The sequence below is a fragment of the Rhinoderma darwinii genome, chromosome 1 (genome assembly GCF_050947455.1).
Source record: "Rhinoderma darwinii isolate aRhiDar2 chromosome 1, aRhiDar2.hap1, whole genome shotgun sequence".
NCBI classification, from domain to species: domain Eukaryota; kingdom Metazoa; phylum Chordata; class Amphibia; order Anura; family Rhinodermatidae; genus Rhinoderma; species Rhinoderma darwinii.
The window spans coordinates 419,328,901-419,346,641 of NC_134687.1; the positions used below are offsets into that span (position 1 = coordinate 419,328,901).

General features: G+C 43.5%; 1 protein-coding gene across 2 annotated transcripts in view; it reads right to left on the reverse strand.

Moving 5' to 3' along the window:
- TEP1 (telomerase associated protein 1) overlaps positions 1 to 17,167 on the reverse strand; it is an 89,975-nt gene extending 72,808 nt beyond the window's left edge. The window contains exons 1-6 of one of the 2 annotated variants that reach the window (XM_075829195.1): positions 17,056 to 17,167; positions 13,147 to 14,050; positions 12,919 to 13,059; positions 11,535 to 11,669; positions 11,215 to 11,376; positions 5,428 to 5,592 (exon numbers count right to left, since the gene is read on the reverse strand). In XM_075829195.1, the coding sequence (XP_075685310.1) occupies positions 5,428 to 5,592; positions 11,215 to 11,376; positions 11,535 to 11,669; positions 12,919 to 13,059; positions 13,147 to 14,034 (1,491 nt within the window). In that variant the 5' untranslated portion in view covers positions 14,035 to 14,050; positions 17,056 to 17,167. The other variant, XM_075829187.1, reaches the window with a different exon arrangement.
- Positions 17,168 to 17,741: the final 574 nt, after the last annotated feature.

A 17,741-nucleotide genomic window follows, 5' to 3' on the forward strand; every position in this document is an offset into this window, starting at 1 on the left:
ATCCGTCACTAAGGCTTGACAAAGATCCCATAGTGACGGATCGAAACGTTGCCTGTCTGGGGTGAATAAACACACCACTTTTTTTTCACCAGTTTCCTTGGAGTGCTGCCTCTTCATTTTTTTGGGGGAACACACACGATTATAAAAGCAGTAATGAGCGGAGTAGCTGAGAATCCAGGACTGGGGTGACACAGTAAGGTATGTTCACACGCAGTAGCAAAATACGTCTGAAATGACGGAGCTGTTTTCGCCTGTAAACAGCGCCTGATTTTCAGACAATTTGTAACTACTCGCGTTATTCGCTGCGTATTTTACGGACGTTATTGGAGCGGTTTTTCAATGGAGTCAATGAAAAACGGCTCCAAAAACGGCCCAAGAAGTGACATGCACTTCTTTGACGCGGGCGTCTTTTTACGCGCCGTCTTTTGACAGCGACGCGTAAAATTACACCTTGTGGGAACAGAATATCGTAAAACCCATTGAAAGCAATGGGCAGATGTTTGTAGGCGTAATGGAGCAGTTTTTTCCGGCGTAATTAGAGGCGTAAAACGCTCGAATTACGTCTGAAAACAGTGCGCGTGAACATACCCTAACACTTACCAGGACACTGCTTTAACGTCTGTCCATAGGCTTAAATGGGCAGCGTGTCCGTGCCTCTCTCTCTTCCTGCTCCCCCTCCCCTCTCCATAGACCTGTATAGGCAACATGTCTGTTTTTCACTCTGCTTCCTACTCCTGCTCCGCCATTCCCTTAACCTTCTATAAACAGGCAGTGAAGAGACACCCCTACTTTCTGCAGTCCATGAATCCTGCTCTGTAACCAGGGACAGACAGCAGATTACAGGAAGAGATACACCTAGTGGCAGTAACTTCACACAAAATTTGCATGGATAAAAACCTTTTTTTTTTTTTTTTTTTAACATTGACTAAAATTACAAAGTTGATCTTTATTAGATATACTCTTAGAATAGCATAACACGTTTTTGAAAAAGTTAGTGTCCATTAAAGAACACCCCTAAAATACTATAATTCTAGGTACAGTTAGGTCCAGAATTATTTAGACAGTGACAGAATCTTCATGATTTGGGCTCTGCATGCCACCACACTGGATTTGAAATGAAACAACGGAGATGCAATTGAAGTGTAAAAACAGAGAAGAGGGTGTCACAGCAACGGAGCAGCAGATGTAAAGGATATAATGGGTGCAAGCCTCACAGGAACCTGATCCAGAGTCCCACAGTGGAATCCAAACAAGAGACAAGGCAGCACTTGCTTTAGAAAGGTCCCGTTGGACTGAAACATTGCACTGCATTGTTTGGTCAATAAATTCCCTTAATTTTTGGAAGCACTACCTTGTCTCTTGTTTGGGTTGCAATTGAAGTGTAGACTTTCAGATTTAATTCAAGGGGTTGAACAAAAATATCCTGTGAAACGTTTAGGAATTGCAACCATTTTTCTACACAGCCTCCTCATTTCAGGGGCTCAAAAGTAATTGCACAAATTAACATTACCATAAATAAAATGTTTTTTTTTAATACTTTGTAGAGAATCCTTTGCAGGCAATGACCGTCTGAAGTCTGGAACCCATGGACATTACCACACGCTGGGTTTCCTCCTTTGTGATGCTTTGCCAGGCCTTTACTGCAACTGTCTTCAGTTGTTGCTGGTTTGTGGGTCTTTCTGCCTTAACGAGGCTCTGTCACCAGATTTTGCAACCCCTATCTCGTATTGCAGCAGATCGGCGCTGCAATGTAGATAAGAGTAACGTTTTGGTTTTTTAAAAACTAGCATTTTTGAACAAGTTATGACCATTTTTATATTTATGCAAATGAGGCTTTCTAAAGTACAACTGGGCGTGTTTAACGTTAAAGTACAACTGGGCGTGTATTGTGTATGTACATCTGGGCGTTTTTACTTCTTTTACTAGCTGGGCGTTGTGACTAGAAGTGTATGATGCTGATGAATCGGCATCATCCACTTCTCTTCACAAAGCCCAGCTTCTGGCATTGCACAGACACACAGCGTGTTCTCGAGAGATCACGCTGTAACGTCACTCACTTCCTGCCCCAGGTCCTGCATCGTGTCGGACGAGCGAGAACACATCGGCACCAGAGGCTACAGTTGATTCTGCAGCAGCATCAGCATTTGCAGGTAAGTAGCTACATCGACTTACCTGCAAACGCCGATGCTGCTGCAGAATCAAATGTAGCCTCTGGTGCCTATGTGTCCTCGCTCGTCCGACACGATGCAGGACCTGGGGCAGGAAGTGAGTGACGTCACAGCGTGATCTCTCGAGAACACGCTGTGTGTCAGTGCACTGCCAGAAGCTGGGCGTTGTGAAGAGAAGTGGATGCCGATTCGTCAGCATCATACACTTCTATTCACAACGCCCAGCTAGTAAAAGAAGTAAAAACGCCCAGATGTACACACACACACACACACACACAATACACGCCCAGTTGTACTTTAGAAAGCCTCATTTGCATAAATATAAAAATGGTCATAACTTGGCCAAAAATGCTCGTTTTTTTTTTAAAAAACACACGTTACTCTTATCTACATTGCAGCGCCGATCTGCTGCAATAGGAGATAGGGGTTGCAAAATCTGGTGACAGAGCCTCTTTAAGTTTTGTCTTAAGCAAGTGAAATGCAGCTCGATCGGGTTGAGATCTGGTGATTGACTTGGCCATTGCAGAATATTCCACTTCTTTGCCTTAAAAAACTCCTGGGTTGCTTTCGCAGTATGTTTTGGGTCATTGTCCATCTGTACTGTGAAGAGACGTCCAATCAACCTTGCTGCATTTGGTTGAATATGAGCAGAAAGTAAATCCCTGAAAACTTCAGAATTCATCCGACTGCTTCTGTCTTCAGTCACATCATCAATAAACACTAGTGACCCAGTGCCTTTGGCAGCCATGCATTTCCATGCCATCACACTGCCTCCACCATGTTTTACAGGGGATGTGGTGTGCTTAGGATCATGAGCCGTTCCAAGCCTTCTCCATACTTTCTTCCTCCCATCATTCTGGTACAGGTTGATCTTAGTTTCATCTGTCCAAAGAATGCTGTTCCAGAACTGGGCTGGCTTCTTTACATGTTGTTTGGCAAAGTCTAATCTGGCCTTTCTATTCTTGAGGCGGATTAATGGTTCGCACCTTGTGGTGAACCCTCAGTATTTGTTCTCATGAAGTCTTCTCTTTATGGTAGACTTAGATACTGATACACCTACTTCCAGGAGAGTGTTCTTCACTTGGGTAGATGTTGTGTATGGGTTTTTCTTCACCATGGGAAGAATTCTGCGATCATCCACTACTGTTGTCTTCCGTGGACGTCCAGGGCTTTTGGAGTTCACGAGATCACCAGTGCGCTGTTTTTTTTTTAAGAATGTACCAAACTGTTGATTTGGCCACTCCTAACATTTGTGCTACCTCTCTCTGATAGAGTTCTTCATTTTTTTTCAGCCTAACGGTCTGTTCCACTTGCATTGAGAGCTCCTTTGACCTCATGTTGTGGGTTCACAGCAACAGCTCCAAATGCCACACATGGAATCAACTCCAGAGCTTTTACCTGTTTAATTGATGGATTAACGAGGGAATAGGCCATGCAGACCATTAAATAGCGTTTGAGATAATTGTCCAATTACCTTTTGGTCCCTTGAAAAAGAGGCAGCTACATATTAAAGAGCTGTAATTCCTAAACCCTTCCTCAAATTAGGATGTGAATACCATCAAATTAAAGCTTAGAGTTTGCACTTTAAGCCCATATTGATTATATAACTGTATATTCAATATGTTTTGGTAAACAGACAAAATTTGTCACTGTCCAAATAATTCTGGACCTAAATGTATATAAAACTGTACCTATATAGGTACATTATATATCCAAAAGTATGCGGACACTTCACCTAATTATTAAAGAGGCTCTGTCACCAGATTATCAAAATCCCTATCTCCTATTGCATGTGATCGGCGCTGCAATGTAGATAACACTAACGTTTTGTTTTTTTAAAACGATCATTTTTGGCCAAGTTATGAGCAATTTTATATTTATGCAAATTAGCCTTTCTAATGGACAACTGGGCGTGTTTTCTCTTATTTCCAACTGGGCGTGTATTGTGTTTGTAACATCTGGGCGTGTTTACTTGTTTTACTAGCTGGGCGTTGTGAATAGAAGTGGATGATGCTGACATATGATGCTGACAAACACTTCTATTCACAACGCCCAGCTAGTAAAACAAGTAAACACGCCTAGATGTTACAAACACAAGACACGCCCAGTTGGAAAGAAGAGAAAACACTCCCAGTTGTACATAAGAAAGGCTCATTTGCATAAATATAAAATTGCTCATAACTTGGCCAAAAATGATCGTTTTAAAAAAAAAAAAATGTTACTGTTATCTACATTGCAGCGCCGATCACATGCAATAGGAGATAGGGATTTGATAATCTGGTGACAGAGCCTCTTTAAGTTCAGGTGTTTCAGCCACATCCATTGCAAACACGTGCATAAAATCAAGCGCACTGCCATGTATTCTCCATAGACCAACATTGCTAGTAGTACGGGTCGGACTGAAGGGACTTACAATGTGGCGCTGTTATAGGATAACAACTTTATCAAGTTTGTTTGGAAAGATATGAGCTGCTAGATCTAAGTCCAGAAAAAAAAAAAAAGTAAAACCAACACTGGAATCAGGGAGACCGTGCTATTCAGGTCAGTAAACCAATTCAACTTTTATAACTTAGCGACAGGTCCTCTTAAGGGTATGTTCACACGGAAAGGGCCAATTACGTCTGAAATTACGGAGCCGTTTTGTGAAAACAGCTCCTGAATTTCAGACGTTTTGACAAGTGCACGCGTTTTTCGCAGCGTTTTTTACGGACGTAATTCGAACTGGTTTTCATTGGCGTCAATGAAAAACGGCTCCAATTACGTCCCAAGAAGTGACATGCACTTGGCGGGCGTCGTTTTAGGCGCCGTCTTTTGACAGCGGCGCATAATAAAAAAGCCTGTCTGTACAGAACACCGTAAGACCCATTGAATGCAATGGGCAGATGTTTGGAGCAGTTTTTTCGGGCGTAATTCGAGGCGTAAAACGCCTGAATCACGTCCGTAAATAGGGCGTTTGAACATACCCTTATAGATACTTCTCCACTGATGGTTGGAATGACTCATTCACATGTCAAAAGTTACTTTTGGGAAAAACCTTGAATTAAAGTTTAGCATGTGTGGTGGACCAGGGAGAGTCATTTTTTTTCTGAAAGAGTATTTTCACTTAAAACAGAAAATTAGACATTAGTATATCATATGTTAGCATGATGATTTGCTAATTAGGTTTCATTTACTTACACCCTGATTTGGCATATTAAGAAGTACAAAATAAATAACAGAGCTTACAGACAAAAAAGCAACGCTTGAATGAAATACTTACACTAGTTTTCTTTTCCTTCTTTTTCTTGGAGGCATGTTTACCGCGTTGTTTACGGGTATTATATTTCGCCAGCTGATATTCACTAAACTCTTGGAATTTGAGGGTCAATGCTCTACGGAGGCTGGATGGCAGAGGAGCCAGTTTATCTCCTTTCCCTGCTAAGCTCTGTATATGAAATAAAAATTGAAAGCTTAAAAAAATAAAATAAAAAAATCGGATTTTTGTACTAATTCCATTCTTCGGGTATGTGCACACGACAACGCCAAATAAGTCTGAAATTATGGAGCTGTTTTCAGACGTAATTGCAAGTACGTTTTTCGCTGCGTATTTTACGGATGTAATTGGAGCTGGTTTTCATTGGAGTTCATGAAAAACGGCTCCAATTACGTTCCAAGAAGTGTCCTGGCACTTCTTTGACGCGGCCGTAATTTTACGCGCCGTCTTTTGACAGCGACGCATAAAATGACAGCTCGTCTGCACAGAACATCGTAAGACCCATTGCAAGCAATGGGCAGATGTTTGCCGACGTATTGGAGCCATCTTTTTCAGGCGTAATTCGAGGCATTAAACGCCTCCATTACGTCTGAAAAGAGGTCGTGTGCACATACCCTTATTGATTTTATTAACCATGCACCACGGGTATAGACCCTTGCTATGAGGAGGCTAACACTAGGTAGGAAAAAGTGTTTGCTCTGCCCAACCAGGCCACACAGACACTGAGCTAATACATTTTTTTTTATTTTTTTTTAAAAGCGGTAGGAGGAAAAAAAAAACATTAACAACAAGAACCAATGTCCCAGGCCCAGGAGAAATCAAATAGAGCGCAGGATATGTGTTGGCATCAGAGCAAACCAGAGAATGAATTTGGTAAAACTTCCCGAAGGTACGTACCGAAGTCAGGTCGCAGCCCTTCAAACCTAAGAGGCCAGAAGCTTGGTGTCGTACCGTCCAGGATGCACTGACAGCCTGAAATGGGCAGTAACCCAAAAGGGGATGGGGGGAACCTTGCCCTTGGATCGATAGGATTGCAGACCTAATCCAACGAGCAACGGTAGCCTTGGAAGCCACAGAAAACCATTGCGCAGTCCCTCAGGGATTACGAAGAGAGAGTCAGAGCGTCTTACGTATTCAGTCGCCACAAGGTAGATGCGAACCGCTCGAACCACGTCAAGACAATGAAGTGCGCACTGCTGCAGGTGGGATGGGAAATTCGAAGGGAAGAGAGTACAATGTCCTCATTGAAGTGTAATGCTACATTCACACGAGCGTAACAGACTTACGTGCGTAAATCTGTCAGTGTGCGTTGTGTTTTTGCATCAGTGTGCTTTGCGTGTGGCATGTGTTTTTCACACTCGCAAGCACTCCTTTTTTATGTTATTGATGCGTGAAACATGGACAGCACACGGATGTGCGTCCATGTGTTGTCCGTGGTTTTCACGCACCCATTGACTTCAATGGGCGACTAGGTGCATGAAAACGCACAAGTATAGAACATGCAGTGAGTTTCACGCAACGCACTCGCTGCCTAAAAACTCACACAAGAATCACGCTCATCTGAATGAGCCCTAAGGCAGAGACCACTTTAGATAGAGAGGATGGGACAGGTCAAAACACTACCTTACGCTTGTGGATAACCAGGAAGGGAGTCTAACAGGAATGCACCACCAGTTTCGAAATCTGCCAGATGGAGGAAAATCTCTGGAAGAATCAACTGTTGCCCCACATCCAGCTTCTCCCAACTGAGAAAGTCTGCAGTTCAGATATCCCCACCCAGAACGTGGACTGTTGAAATAGCTGGGACGTGATGCTCTGCCCAGTGGAGTATCTGAAAGGACTCACATTGCCGCTATGCTCCTGGTGCAGCTCTGATGGTTCAGATAGCCGACCGCCATTGAGTTGTCTCTCTGTCAGAAGGTTGATCTGAAAGAGTGCTTCGTCCTTGGACCATGTGCCCTGAGCCATGATAAGGCCGAACACTGCCCCCTAGCCAGGGAGCCTGGCATCCACCGAGACAACCAGCCAATGGAGAGACAAGGTAGGACCGTCCCTGAGAGATGTGTGCGGAGTCGCACACCAGAGCAATTCCTGACAAACCCGTTGGGGCAGGAGGACTAACTTTTACAGGGAATTATCCAGAGTGCAAGGGTTGTCCTATGGAGAGGCCTCATTTGAAATCGGGCATAAGGATGGCCTCGAGGGCCAACACCATATTGCCCAGCACCTGCACACAAAAGTGAATTTGGAGCAGACGTGCCATTAGTCACCAGGCCCTTGGTGAAGACCCTCAGAGCAATAGCGAGCCCTGCAAATAAAACTGGAGATGTTGAGAACCAAAAGTGAAGGAAACGCTGGTGCGCCTTGCAATAGGTATGTGGAGGTAGGCATCTCGGATATCCATGGGGGAAATGGTACTCACCTTGTTCCAACAAAGTCACCACTGATCGCAGGGACTCCTTATGGAACAGTCAAGTGCGTACAAAGCAGTTCAACTTCTTCTTATGGTCCAAGATGGGCCTGACTGATCCGTCATTTATGGGAATTGTAAAGAGATTTCAGTAGAATCCTGGGAACTGTTCTGATTGTCGAACAGCCTGGAAAAAAAGCAGAAGTATGCTCAGTTGCCCGAGGAGAGTAGACAGAAAGAACCAACTTGGGGTGTGGGTCAGTAACTCTTTCTTGTATCCTGTCGACATCGCCTCTCGAATCCTGGCATCATCCACGTGAGCCAGCCATATTGCCTGGTAGGAAAGGAGTCCCCCCACTACATCGTCCAACTGAGCCAGTCAGATCGCCTGGTAGGAAGAAAAAAAATAAATAAATCATATCCCCACCCGAACAGAGGGCTCGAGTGGGAGGATACCTTTAGGTGGAAGATGTCTTTGGAGTTGAGAGCTTCTGGGATCTATGGTGGCCCTGCTAGGAGGGTTTAGGCTTGCAGGAGCAGGAGGGACGCCCTAATTACGTGGTTGGTCCTCCTCTCCGACCTCAGAAAAGGGAAGTTGCAAAAGGAACGAAACCTCTGAGTACGTAGTGAACACTGCTGGCGTTGAGGAAAGTTTTGAGGTAGCCTTTTGCCACCAGGAGCCTCAGAGATAAGTTCATCCAGACGCTTACAAACAGTCTGCCCTCAGTAAAGGTAAGGCCAGTAAGAGCCTTGTTAGAAGCAGGGTCCACCACCCAGGATATTAGCCAAACTAAGCGGTGTATCACTACCGAATTAGCCGTTACTCTGGCAGTGAAAAAAGCGGCCTGAAGGGATGCCTCACATAGAAATATGGAGGCATGGATGAGCTAGGAAGTTAGATCAGTCAGGTCCTCCTAAATCCCCTAATAAAGCGGTTTAACACGGATGGAACAAGCTTTACTGAGTAAGGAGAAGGCAAACGCTGGGCGCACAGCAGAATCTGCCGCCACAAAGGCAGATTTGGCTAGTAAATCCAATCTATTGTAAAGAGAATTATTAAGAGATTCTGCAACTAAGAGCAGACAGGTAGTGTTCTTGGACAGCCTAGACACAGGCAGATTCACTAAGGGAGACAGACCACTTGGAAACCAAATCCTCCTGGAAGGGAAACAGAATGTCAATCCTCCAGCGCCTGTCAGGGTGGTTCCTTTATTTGGAAATAAAATCCTGCATAGCGGCTGCCTTTTGAGTGTCTTATTCTGAGTCAGAGGATTCCCCAGCAGACAGACTGATCCTGCGGAGAGGCAGCTTCCCCAATGTTCTAACAGGGGATGCTGGTGAAGTACCAGAAGATGAGCAGGACCTGTTCCTTGTGCTGCCGAGTCTCTTACATGACTGCATGGACCCTGAGACAGATGTCAGAGGAGCACTGATCTGGCCCGCTTTCTGGGATGGCAGGTCTTCCAAAGACTATGCCATAGTCTGGAAGAGTCTGGAAAGGCCCTCTTAGGCCTGGGTAAAGTACAATGCCCAGTCTGGGAGGGCCGCATTCTGCAACGGTGCAGTATCCTGGGGTACAGGAACTAGGAGTATAGTAAAGTAGGCTGACTGAATTTTGCGTTACAGAGACCGCAATTATGGTGGGTCACTAATGCCACGTGTTGGTTGTCATCTGAAATCCTCCCTGGAGAAAGAACTAAAACTAAAATAAAAAATAAAAAGTGCAGCACACCTGAGAAGCAGGTCATGTCTACCTCCTATGGACACTAGGTTCAAATTGATTAGGAAGTGTAGGGAGGAAAGAGGGGGTATTCACTTGAATTAGCCATGAATAAGAGCACCGTCAGTGCTCAAAACGCGTAGGCTTCTATTTATTTGCCATCCTAACCACCTTGTTACTCCTCTTGTGTTTGTGATTTATTGCTCACATCCAATAAAAGTGGAAACTGAGTTTCCCCACTTCTAAGGAAAAAGGAAGAGGATCCAGCGATGTATAATAGAATCGATTAGCTCAGTGTCTGTGGAAAGTGTATGGCATGCCTGGGCAAATGCAACACTTTTTCCTACCTAGTGTCAGACTCCTAGTGGCAAGGGCCTACACCCATGGGGGGGGGATATATCAACCTCTCTAATCTAGTTTTCTGGCAAAGAAAAGACGCAAAAGTTCCAAAAGTCGCAACGTGCATAGAAAATTACGACTTTTGGGCATTTTAAGTCGCACTTGTCACTTTTGGGAAAAGGGGTGTGGCCTCGTAAAAGGGGACGGGGCCACTGCAGCCTATCAAATTTGTTTGAATTTACGCCAGAAAACTGGAGTAAATCTAGACTGTAGATTTTATTCTGTGGGGCATACCTTGCCCCCCCCCGATCAGACTTCCACCCTCCCTTCCCCATCCAACAATAAAAATAAATATGTACACTCTACTTATCTCAGCTCCTTGCTTCTACCCACCAGGTCCCCTCAGCATACCGTGGCTCAAATAAAGTATTGACACTGGGCAGTGTCAGGACGTTGTATGTGACACAGCACTCAGGACGTTCGGTGCTGTATTGCATATAATGCCCTGACGCTGTACGGCATCAGGACCCTGTATGTGCCACGGCATAGGGAGCCTGAGGGGACCTGGTCGGTAGAAGCCAAGGGGAGCAGTGAGGGGTGTATACATATTTTTATTTTATGTCCGGTGGGGGGGGGGGGGGGTGTGGCACACGGCCACAGTCAGGGTACAATTGTGGTGCATGGCTGCCAAAAGATGCGACATGTTTATTAAAAGGCGTTTGCCTCTTAATAAATATGTTGCATCTTACTCCAGTGGAGAAGAAAACTAAACGCCAGTCTTAGTAAATCTTCCCTATTATGTTGCATCCCTCAATGATATTAAAGAGGACCTGTCACCTCACCTGACATGTCTGTTTTAGCAAATACATTAATTCTCCATGAAATAATTTCTGGAACATAAAAAATTTTATAACTACGTTGTGCCGTTCCGGTTATTCCTCCTAGAAATGTATGAATAAATTAAGAACTGGGTGCTACCATTCCCCTTGTCAAAGAGGCGTGATCTTACACAGGCTCACTTTGTCAGCAGTGATTGGACGGGGTCCGACTGTGTGAGGACACACCCCTAACTGGTGACACCCAGTTGTCAATTTTGTAACAAATGTCTAGGAGTAATAACAAAGGAATGGCACAATGTAGAGAAATAAGTAAAGATGCTCTATAATTGTTATTTTATGGGAAATATAGTTATTTACTACAACAGACATGTCTGAAGAGGTGACAGGTCTTTATCGATCGAGAAACTACAAATATTTATATCCAATATATTGATTGTGATAGATAATCAAATTCATAGTGTTTTGTACAAATTTCAAAGTCAAACCTGGTAAATCCGTGGTACATCCATCCAGTCACTTGGTAGCTGGACAGAAGAGCCCAGGTATCTACGTAGGTGCGGTCGACAGGTAGGAATAAAAGCAGACAGGGCGAGAAGAAAATTTGCAGTAGTTCGTATATTGAGCTCCTGTCGTGTATAAAGAGCAACCTGCAAGACCAAATTATCATGGGAGTAAAAAAAAAAAAAAAAAAACAGATGATCATCACTCACTTCACAGACACGTTGCGGCTTCCCTACAATCTCTTACATATAAAGTATCATCTGTAAAAACTGGCTAATACCACAAACCATTCAAATCTTCTCACCTTCAATAAAAACTCTGGATCAAATTGTGCAATATCTTCACATAAATCCTTAATATTTGCCCGAGTAATGTCTGATGAATCAGAGAAGTTGGGTGAGTTCACCAGCGAGCAACATACAGCTGATATTAAAGCCATCTGTAAAATATAAAGTAAAGGTTACAGCCCAAAATGCAAATATCAATACGGATTTTAAAAGCTCTGTGAACCGCTCCCATTACAATGCCATATTTGTATATTCAAAGTGTACTTACTGGTTCAGGTTTTTTTTCTAAACAGACCTAAAAATTCTGTGCGGATTCATTTCATGATATATTTTTTATAGGGTTAAGGCCTCATACACGAGACCGTAATTTTTATCCGCAATTACTGACCAGTAATTGCGGATAGAAATACGGACCCATTCATTTCTATGGCCCACGGACACCTTCCTGTATATTTACAGGTAAGTGTCCGGACCATAGAAATGACCGTGCACTTATACTTTTTAATGTGGGCATGACTCACAAATGCGTGTGACACGGCTGTGTGCAGGGGGCCTAAGAGCGTTTTGTTTTGTTTTTTCGTTTTGTTGTGGGTTTTTTTATTTTTTTAAAAAAGATCCAAATCTTTTGCCAACTTTGCCATAGATAGGGAAAATCCCCCAACTAGGGGAGCTTACTGAAGAGCGATATAGACAATTCCATTTGAATTCAATAAAAACGGTCTTCAGTAAACTCCCCTAGTGATGGCTGCCAACAGCCATAACTTTCTCATTTAAGGACCTGTTCACATCTCCGCAATTGTCTCTGTTATAACAGAAACTATGATAGTGGTGCCGGATCCATCACACTGCAGAACCCAAGAACACCCGATGGATCTCATTCACTATAATAAGGCATCGTCGGGGTTCCGTCGTGGTGTCCATCGTTTTGAGGAGTAGAATTGTGCTGCATGCTGCGCTATTCTTCCCCTCAAATATAACAGCACTGCTGACGTCGGTCTCTGACTGAAGCGTGAAATCAACCGAAGACCCCATGCACACGATCGTGTTTTTGCGGCCACAATTCACCCGCAAATCTGCAATCCCATTCATTTCTATGGGCCAATGCACACGATCGTGATTTCCACGGTCTGTGCATTGCCCGGGAGCCCGGACCGCAAAAAGATAGGACGTGTCTTATTACGGCCACATTTTGGGGTCCGGGCTCATTGAAATGAATGTACACGGCCATGCGCACGGCCCGTGATTTGCTGGCGGCCTGCGGATGACACTCCGCGGCCGTCCGAGCTGCAAATCACGGGCTGTGCACACCACTACGATCGTGTGCATGAGCCCAAACTGTAAGATATAGAATAGACTACATGCTACAAAATAACGTAGAGTTCCTTGAACTAACTCACGGACCTTCTTCTGCTTTTGCAGGGTGTCTGATGTCTCCGTATCAAGAATATCAGGTTCTTTCTCCATAGGTTTCACTTGTTTTTGGGTAAGGCATGCACTTTCAGCAGATTGAAGAAATTGTGATAGCCAACACTCCATGGTAAGCTATGATGCAAAAGCACACAATTTATCAGCTTTTCAACAAATTAACTTGTTTTCACATCACCCTGAGTTTATGCTATTTTACTATACCTCATCTTGGGGAATGGATATTTCATTGGACTGCTCCTCTTGTTCAAGAGACACAGGTAAGAATGTGTTATCTTGCACACCATCTTGTAATTCAAGCTTTTTTGTCTGGTCAGTTATCCAAGTGGTTTTGTGGTCGGAAATTGTCCCACCCTGAGTGGTGGGCTTAGTCACAATGCTCTTGTTGGACTCTTCTTGTAGGTTCATAGTAGGTAACACAGTATTGTTAGAGTACTGCAGACTAAGATTAGAGGTTTCAACCTTAGGAACCAAAGTAGTATTAAATATCCCGGTCAGATCTGATGGCGACACAAAGCTTTCAGCATGCTTAGCGGACAATGGGATACTTAAGGCATCAAGCTCAGTAGCAGAGGAAGAAGTAAGATTTACTGCCACATCAGAAGAGAGAGAGCTTACTGCACATTTAGGGGACAATAAAATGGAGGCGGTTAGGGCAGAACAGGGAACCTCAGATGTTAGATAACTATTTGATGTCAATAAGGATTTAGAGGCTGGAGATGAGCTTACTAGGCCCGAGAATGAAGTAGATAAAGATTTATTGTCTAGAGATGAAGTCATAGAAGAGCCACTATTTAGAATAGAGTTACAGGTGGAAGAGAGGTTTGATGAAGTCATGGCTTGAGCAGACAGCTTCAGACCACTGGCTAAAATGGAATTAGTGGTCATAAGGGGACTGAGAGGTCCCTTTTCCCAGGATGGCTGAAGCAATTCATTTTTAGGTGCATTGAGCTGCATGTTAGATTGATTAGCAGTGCTGAACCAACCAGAACCAGGCAAGGTTAAAGCAAGTCTTCGTCGAGGCTGTGATATCTGCCTTGTCCCGCGCAGGCCAGCATTCTCCAGGGGACAGCCAAAGTCAGAAGACGGCATGGCGGAAGTTCCGATCCTAAAATTTTAATTGAACAGTTATAGATTAGTTGACAAGAGAATAGCCAGGTGCCAATCATAAAAAAAATAATATTTACTGCATTAATGAAAGCTTATTATTTATGTAATACTGACAAAATTATAGAAAGAAAGAAAGAAAGAAAGAAAGATCCTCTGCACAAATTTAGGGGAAGATTTATTAAGCAATTGCGTCAGTTTTCTGGCAGAAAAAAGATTTTATGGCAGCCCGGGCCCAACTAGGGCCCCCAGGTCAGCCTTCAGTGTATGCCTATCAGGACTTGTCAAAGGCAGGGACTAATAGAATGACTATCACTTTTGCACTGGCAGCGTAACACACTCCAATAAAATAAGCCCTGCAAAGAAAGAAGTCCTCATACAGCTACGTCGTTCGAAAAAAACAAAACAAGTTAAGGCTCTTAAAATATGGCGACACAAAAATACTTATTGTCCTCCAAAAAGAAACAAAAGGCCCTTTCAAAACTGAAAAGATTTGTGGTCATTAAGGCCCAAATAGGCCGGTCACGAAAGGGTTTAATGATCAAAAAAAGTAAATGCAAAGTAAACATATTAACCCGTTAGTGACCGCCAATACGCCTTTTCATGGTGGCCACTAATTGGCTTTATTCTGATGAATAAGCCTTTTTACGGCACTGCATCAGAATAAATAAACAGAGCAGGGGGCCGTTAAATCTCCCTGCTCTCAGAGGTAGCTGAGAGCTGGGGGCGTCCCTGCTCGAATGTGTGAGATCGATACAAGTATCGATCTCACCCGTTTAACCCCTCAGATGCAGTGCACAATAGCGAGCACCGCATATGAGTGGTTTTGGAGAGAGGGAGGGAGCTCCCTCTCATCCCACTGGCAGCCGGCGATAAGATCACCGAGTGTCTGTGTCTCCGATGGCAGCCGAGGGCCTAATAAAGGCCCCCAGGTCTGCCTGTAGTGAATGCCTGCTAAGTCATGCCGGAGGCATGTCCTAGCAGATGCCTGTCCGTTTTACACGGACAGGCAGTAATACACTGCAATACAAAAGTATTGCAGTGTATTATAATAGCAATCGGATGATCGCATATTAATGTCCCCTAGTGGGACTAGTAAAAAATAAAAAAATAAAAACGTTTAATAAAGTTAATTTTAAAAAAATGTGGAAAATAAAAAAAAAAACACTTTTTCCCCTTACAAACAGCTTTACTATTAAAAAAACAAAATAAAAAAGTTATGCATATTTGGTATCGCGTCCGTAACGACCCCGACTATAAAGCTATTACATTATTTAACCCACACGGTGAACGCCGTAAAAAATGTCCTGACTTTAAAAAAATGTGATAAAAAGTGATCAAAAAGTCACATCGACTCCAAAATGGTACCAATAAAAACTACAAGTCTTCCCGCAAAAAAAGAGCCCTCACACAACCGCATCGGCGAAAAAATAAAAACGTTACGGCTCTTCAAATATGGAGACACAAAAACAAATAATTTTGAAAAAAAAGCGTTTTTACTGTGTAAAAGAGGTAAAAGAGGTAAAACATACAAAAACTATACAAATTTGGTATCGTTGCAATCGTAACAACCTTCTGAAAAAATTTATTGTGTTATATATACCGCACGGTAAACGGTGTAGATTTAGGACGCGAAAAAGGGTGGCGAAATTTCTGGTTATTTTCTATTCCCCCCCCCCAAAAAAAAGTTAATAAAAGTTAATCAATAAATAATATGTCCCCCAAAACGGTGCTATAAAAAATACAACTTGCCCGCAAAAAACAAGACCTGATACAGCTATGTCGACGAAAAAATAAAAAAAAGTTATAGCTCTTGGAATGCGACAATGGAAAAACGTAAAAAATACCTTGGTCATTAAAGGTTTAAAATAGGCTGGTCATTAAGGGGTTAAATAAAAAACCTTTATTAATGGGAAAAAAAACTTAAATATTAGAGACCAGTACACATAATTGGCATCGCTGCAACCACAACAACCAATACTATGGAAAAAATATGCGTTATTTATCCCTAAGGGTATGTTCACACGGAGTGTTTTCAGCCGTTTTTCGGGCCATAAACGTCCCGAAGAACTGCTGAAAAAAAATCGTAAGCAGAACGCCTCCAAACATCTGCCCATTGATTTCAATGGGAAAAAAGGCGTTCTGTTCCGACAGGGCGTTCTTTATGCAGCCGTTTTTCAAAACGGCCGCGTAAAAAAAAAGCTATGAAAAAGAAGTGCATGTCACGTCTTCAGCCGTTTTTCATAGACTATAGAAAAACAGTTCCAAAAACGGCCGTAAAAACTACAACGAAAAACGGGAATATGATTGAAAAACGGCTGAAAATCAGGAGCGGTTTTCCCTTGAAAACAGCTCCGTATATTCAGACGTTTTGGATTTTGTGTGTGCACATACCCTCACAGTGAACGATGTTTTTTAAAAATGCATTTTTTTGGGGTCATTACCACCTCCCCAAAAAAAAAAGTCATTTCTCAGACTGCAGCAATGCAAAAACAAGTGTTTTTATTGTACAAAAGTAGTAGAAAATAAAAATCAACTATATAAAAACTTGCTTACTGCTCCTGACTGGAATGAGGGAGACATACCAAGCCTTACCACATACAACATACAAGAGTGCAACTTGCTCTATCACTTTTCCCATATGTGCTCTATTGTGCCAGGGTCCTGCTAGCTGCTGCCCACTGCATGCATGCTACAACTGTACCCTCACTGTAATGTCTGAGACCCAGCAAAGGACACTGAGGGGGGAGGGGAGTCATCCGACCGTGTAATTACACAGCGCCACCACTAGAGGGCCGCAGGAATAACTATTAGCACGCAAGGATAATGTTCTGCACACTTCACTGCGGTGGGCAGGGACGGTGTCAATTGGTAGATTCCCTTCATGGGAACGGTGACTAGAACAGTGGCTCCCGTTTCTGCTGTGTGGTGACAGACTATAATCGCGACAATTCCTACTAACTACGGCTCTCCGTTACCACAGAACCGTGCACCAGACCGACTTACTGCTCTACGCACAGGCCGCTGATCCGGAAACGGCCGTCGTCACTCGCTATTTCCTGCTTCCTGCTTTCTTCACGACCAATCACTCACCCATAGATACAATACAAGGCTGCTGAGTAGCGCTCGTATTCCTGTGTAGTGCTGGCTATTAAAGTGAACGTACACCTGCTGTGGAGAAAATGAACAGCAGTCCCTTGCTTTATAGAATGGCTCCTTTTACAATCATTAGGTCTCCAATAATAATAACCTGCAGGGCTGAGGAGAATTTCTGATTCCTAGTTGTAGTACGCACTCAATTCTGTCATCGGTTTACAGGATACGGACGGCCATAAAACAGCCCGTGTCTGCTGACGGATCTGCAGGGGTCCACGGATTATTTTGGATTTCCTGCAGGACTGCAAATTATTCTACGATTGCCTCCAGGGTGGTTTTACCTCGTACATGCTTAAAACTTTGCTCATTTGACAGGACAATCGCTACGATTGTACAATTGTTTTAAATGGGAGAATTACGTAAAGCTGGGTTCACATGTAGCGGCCGCAGCACAGCCGAAAACAGCGCCGATATGTGGCTTGTCTACACGTAGCGGAACCGCTGCGTATTTTCCATCCGGAATTGCGGACGGAAAATACGCAGCAGAATACAGTAGCAGCAAAGTGGGTGAGATATAACAAATCTCATCCACGCGC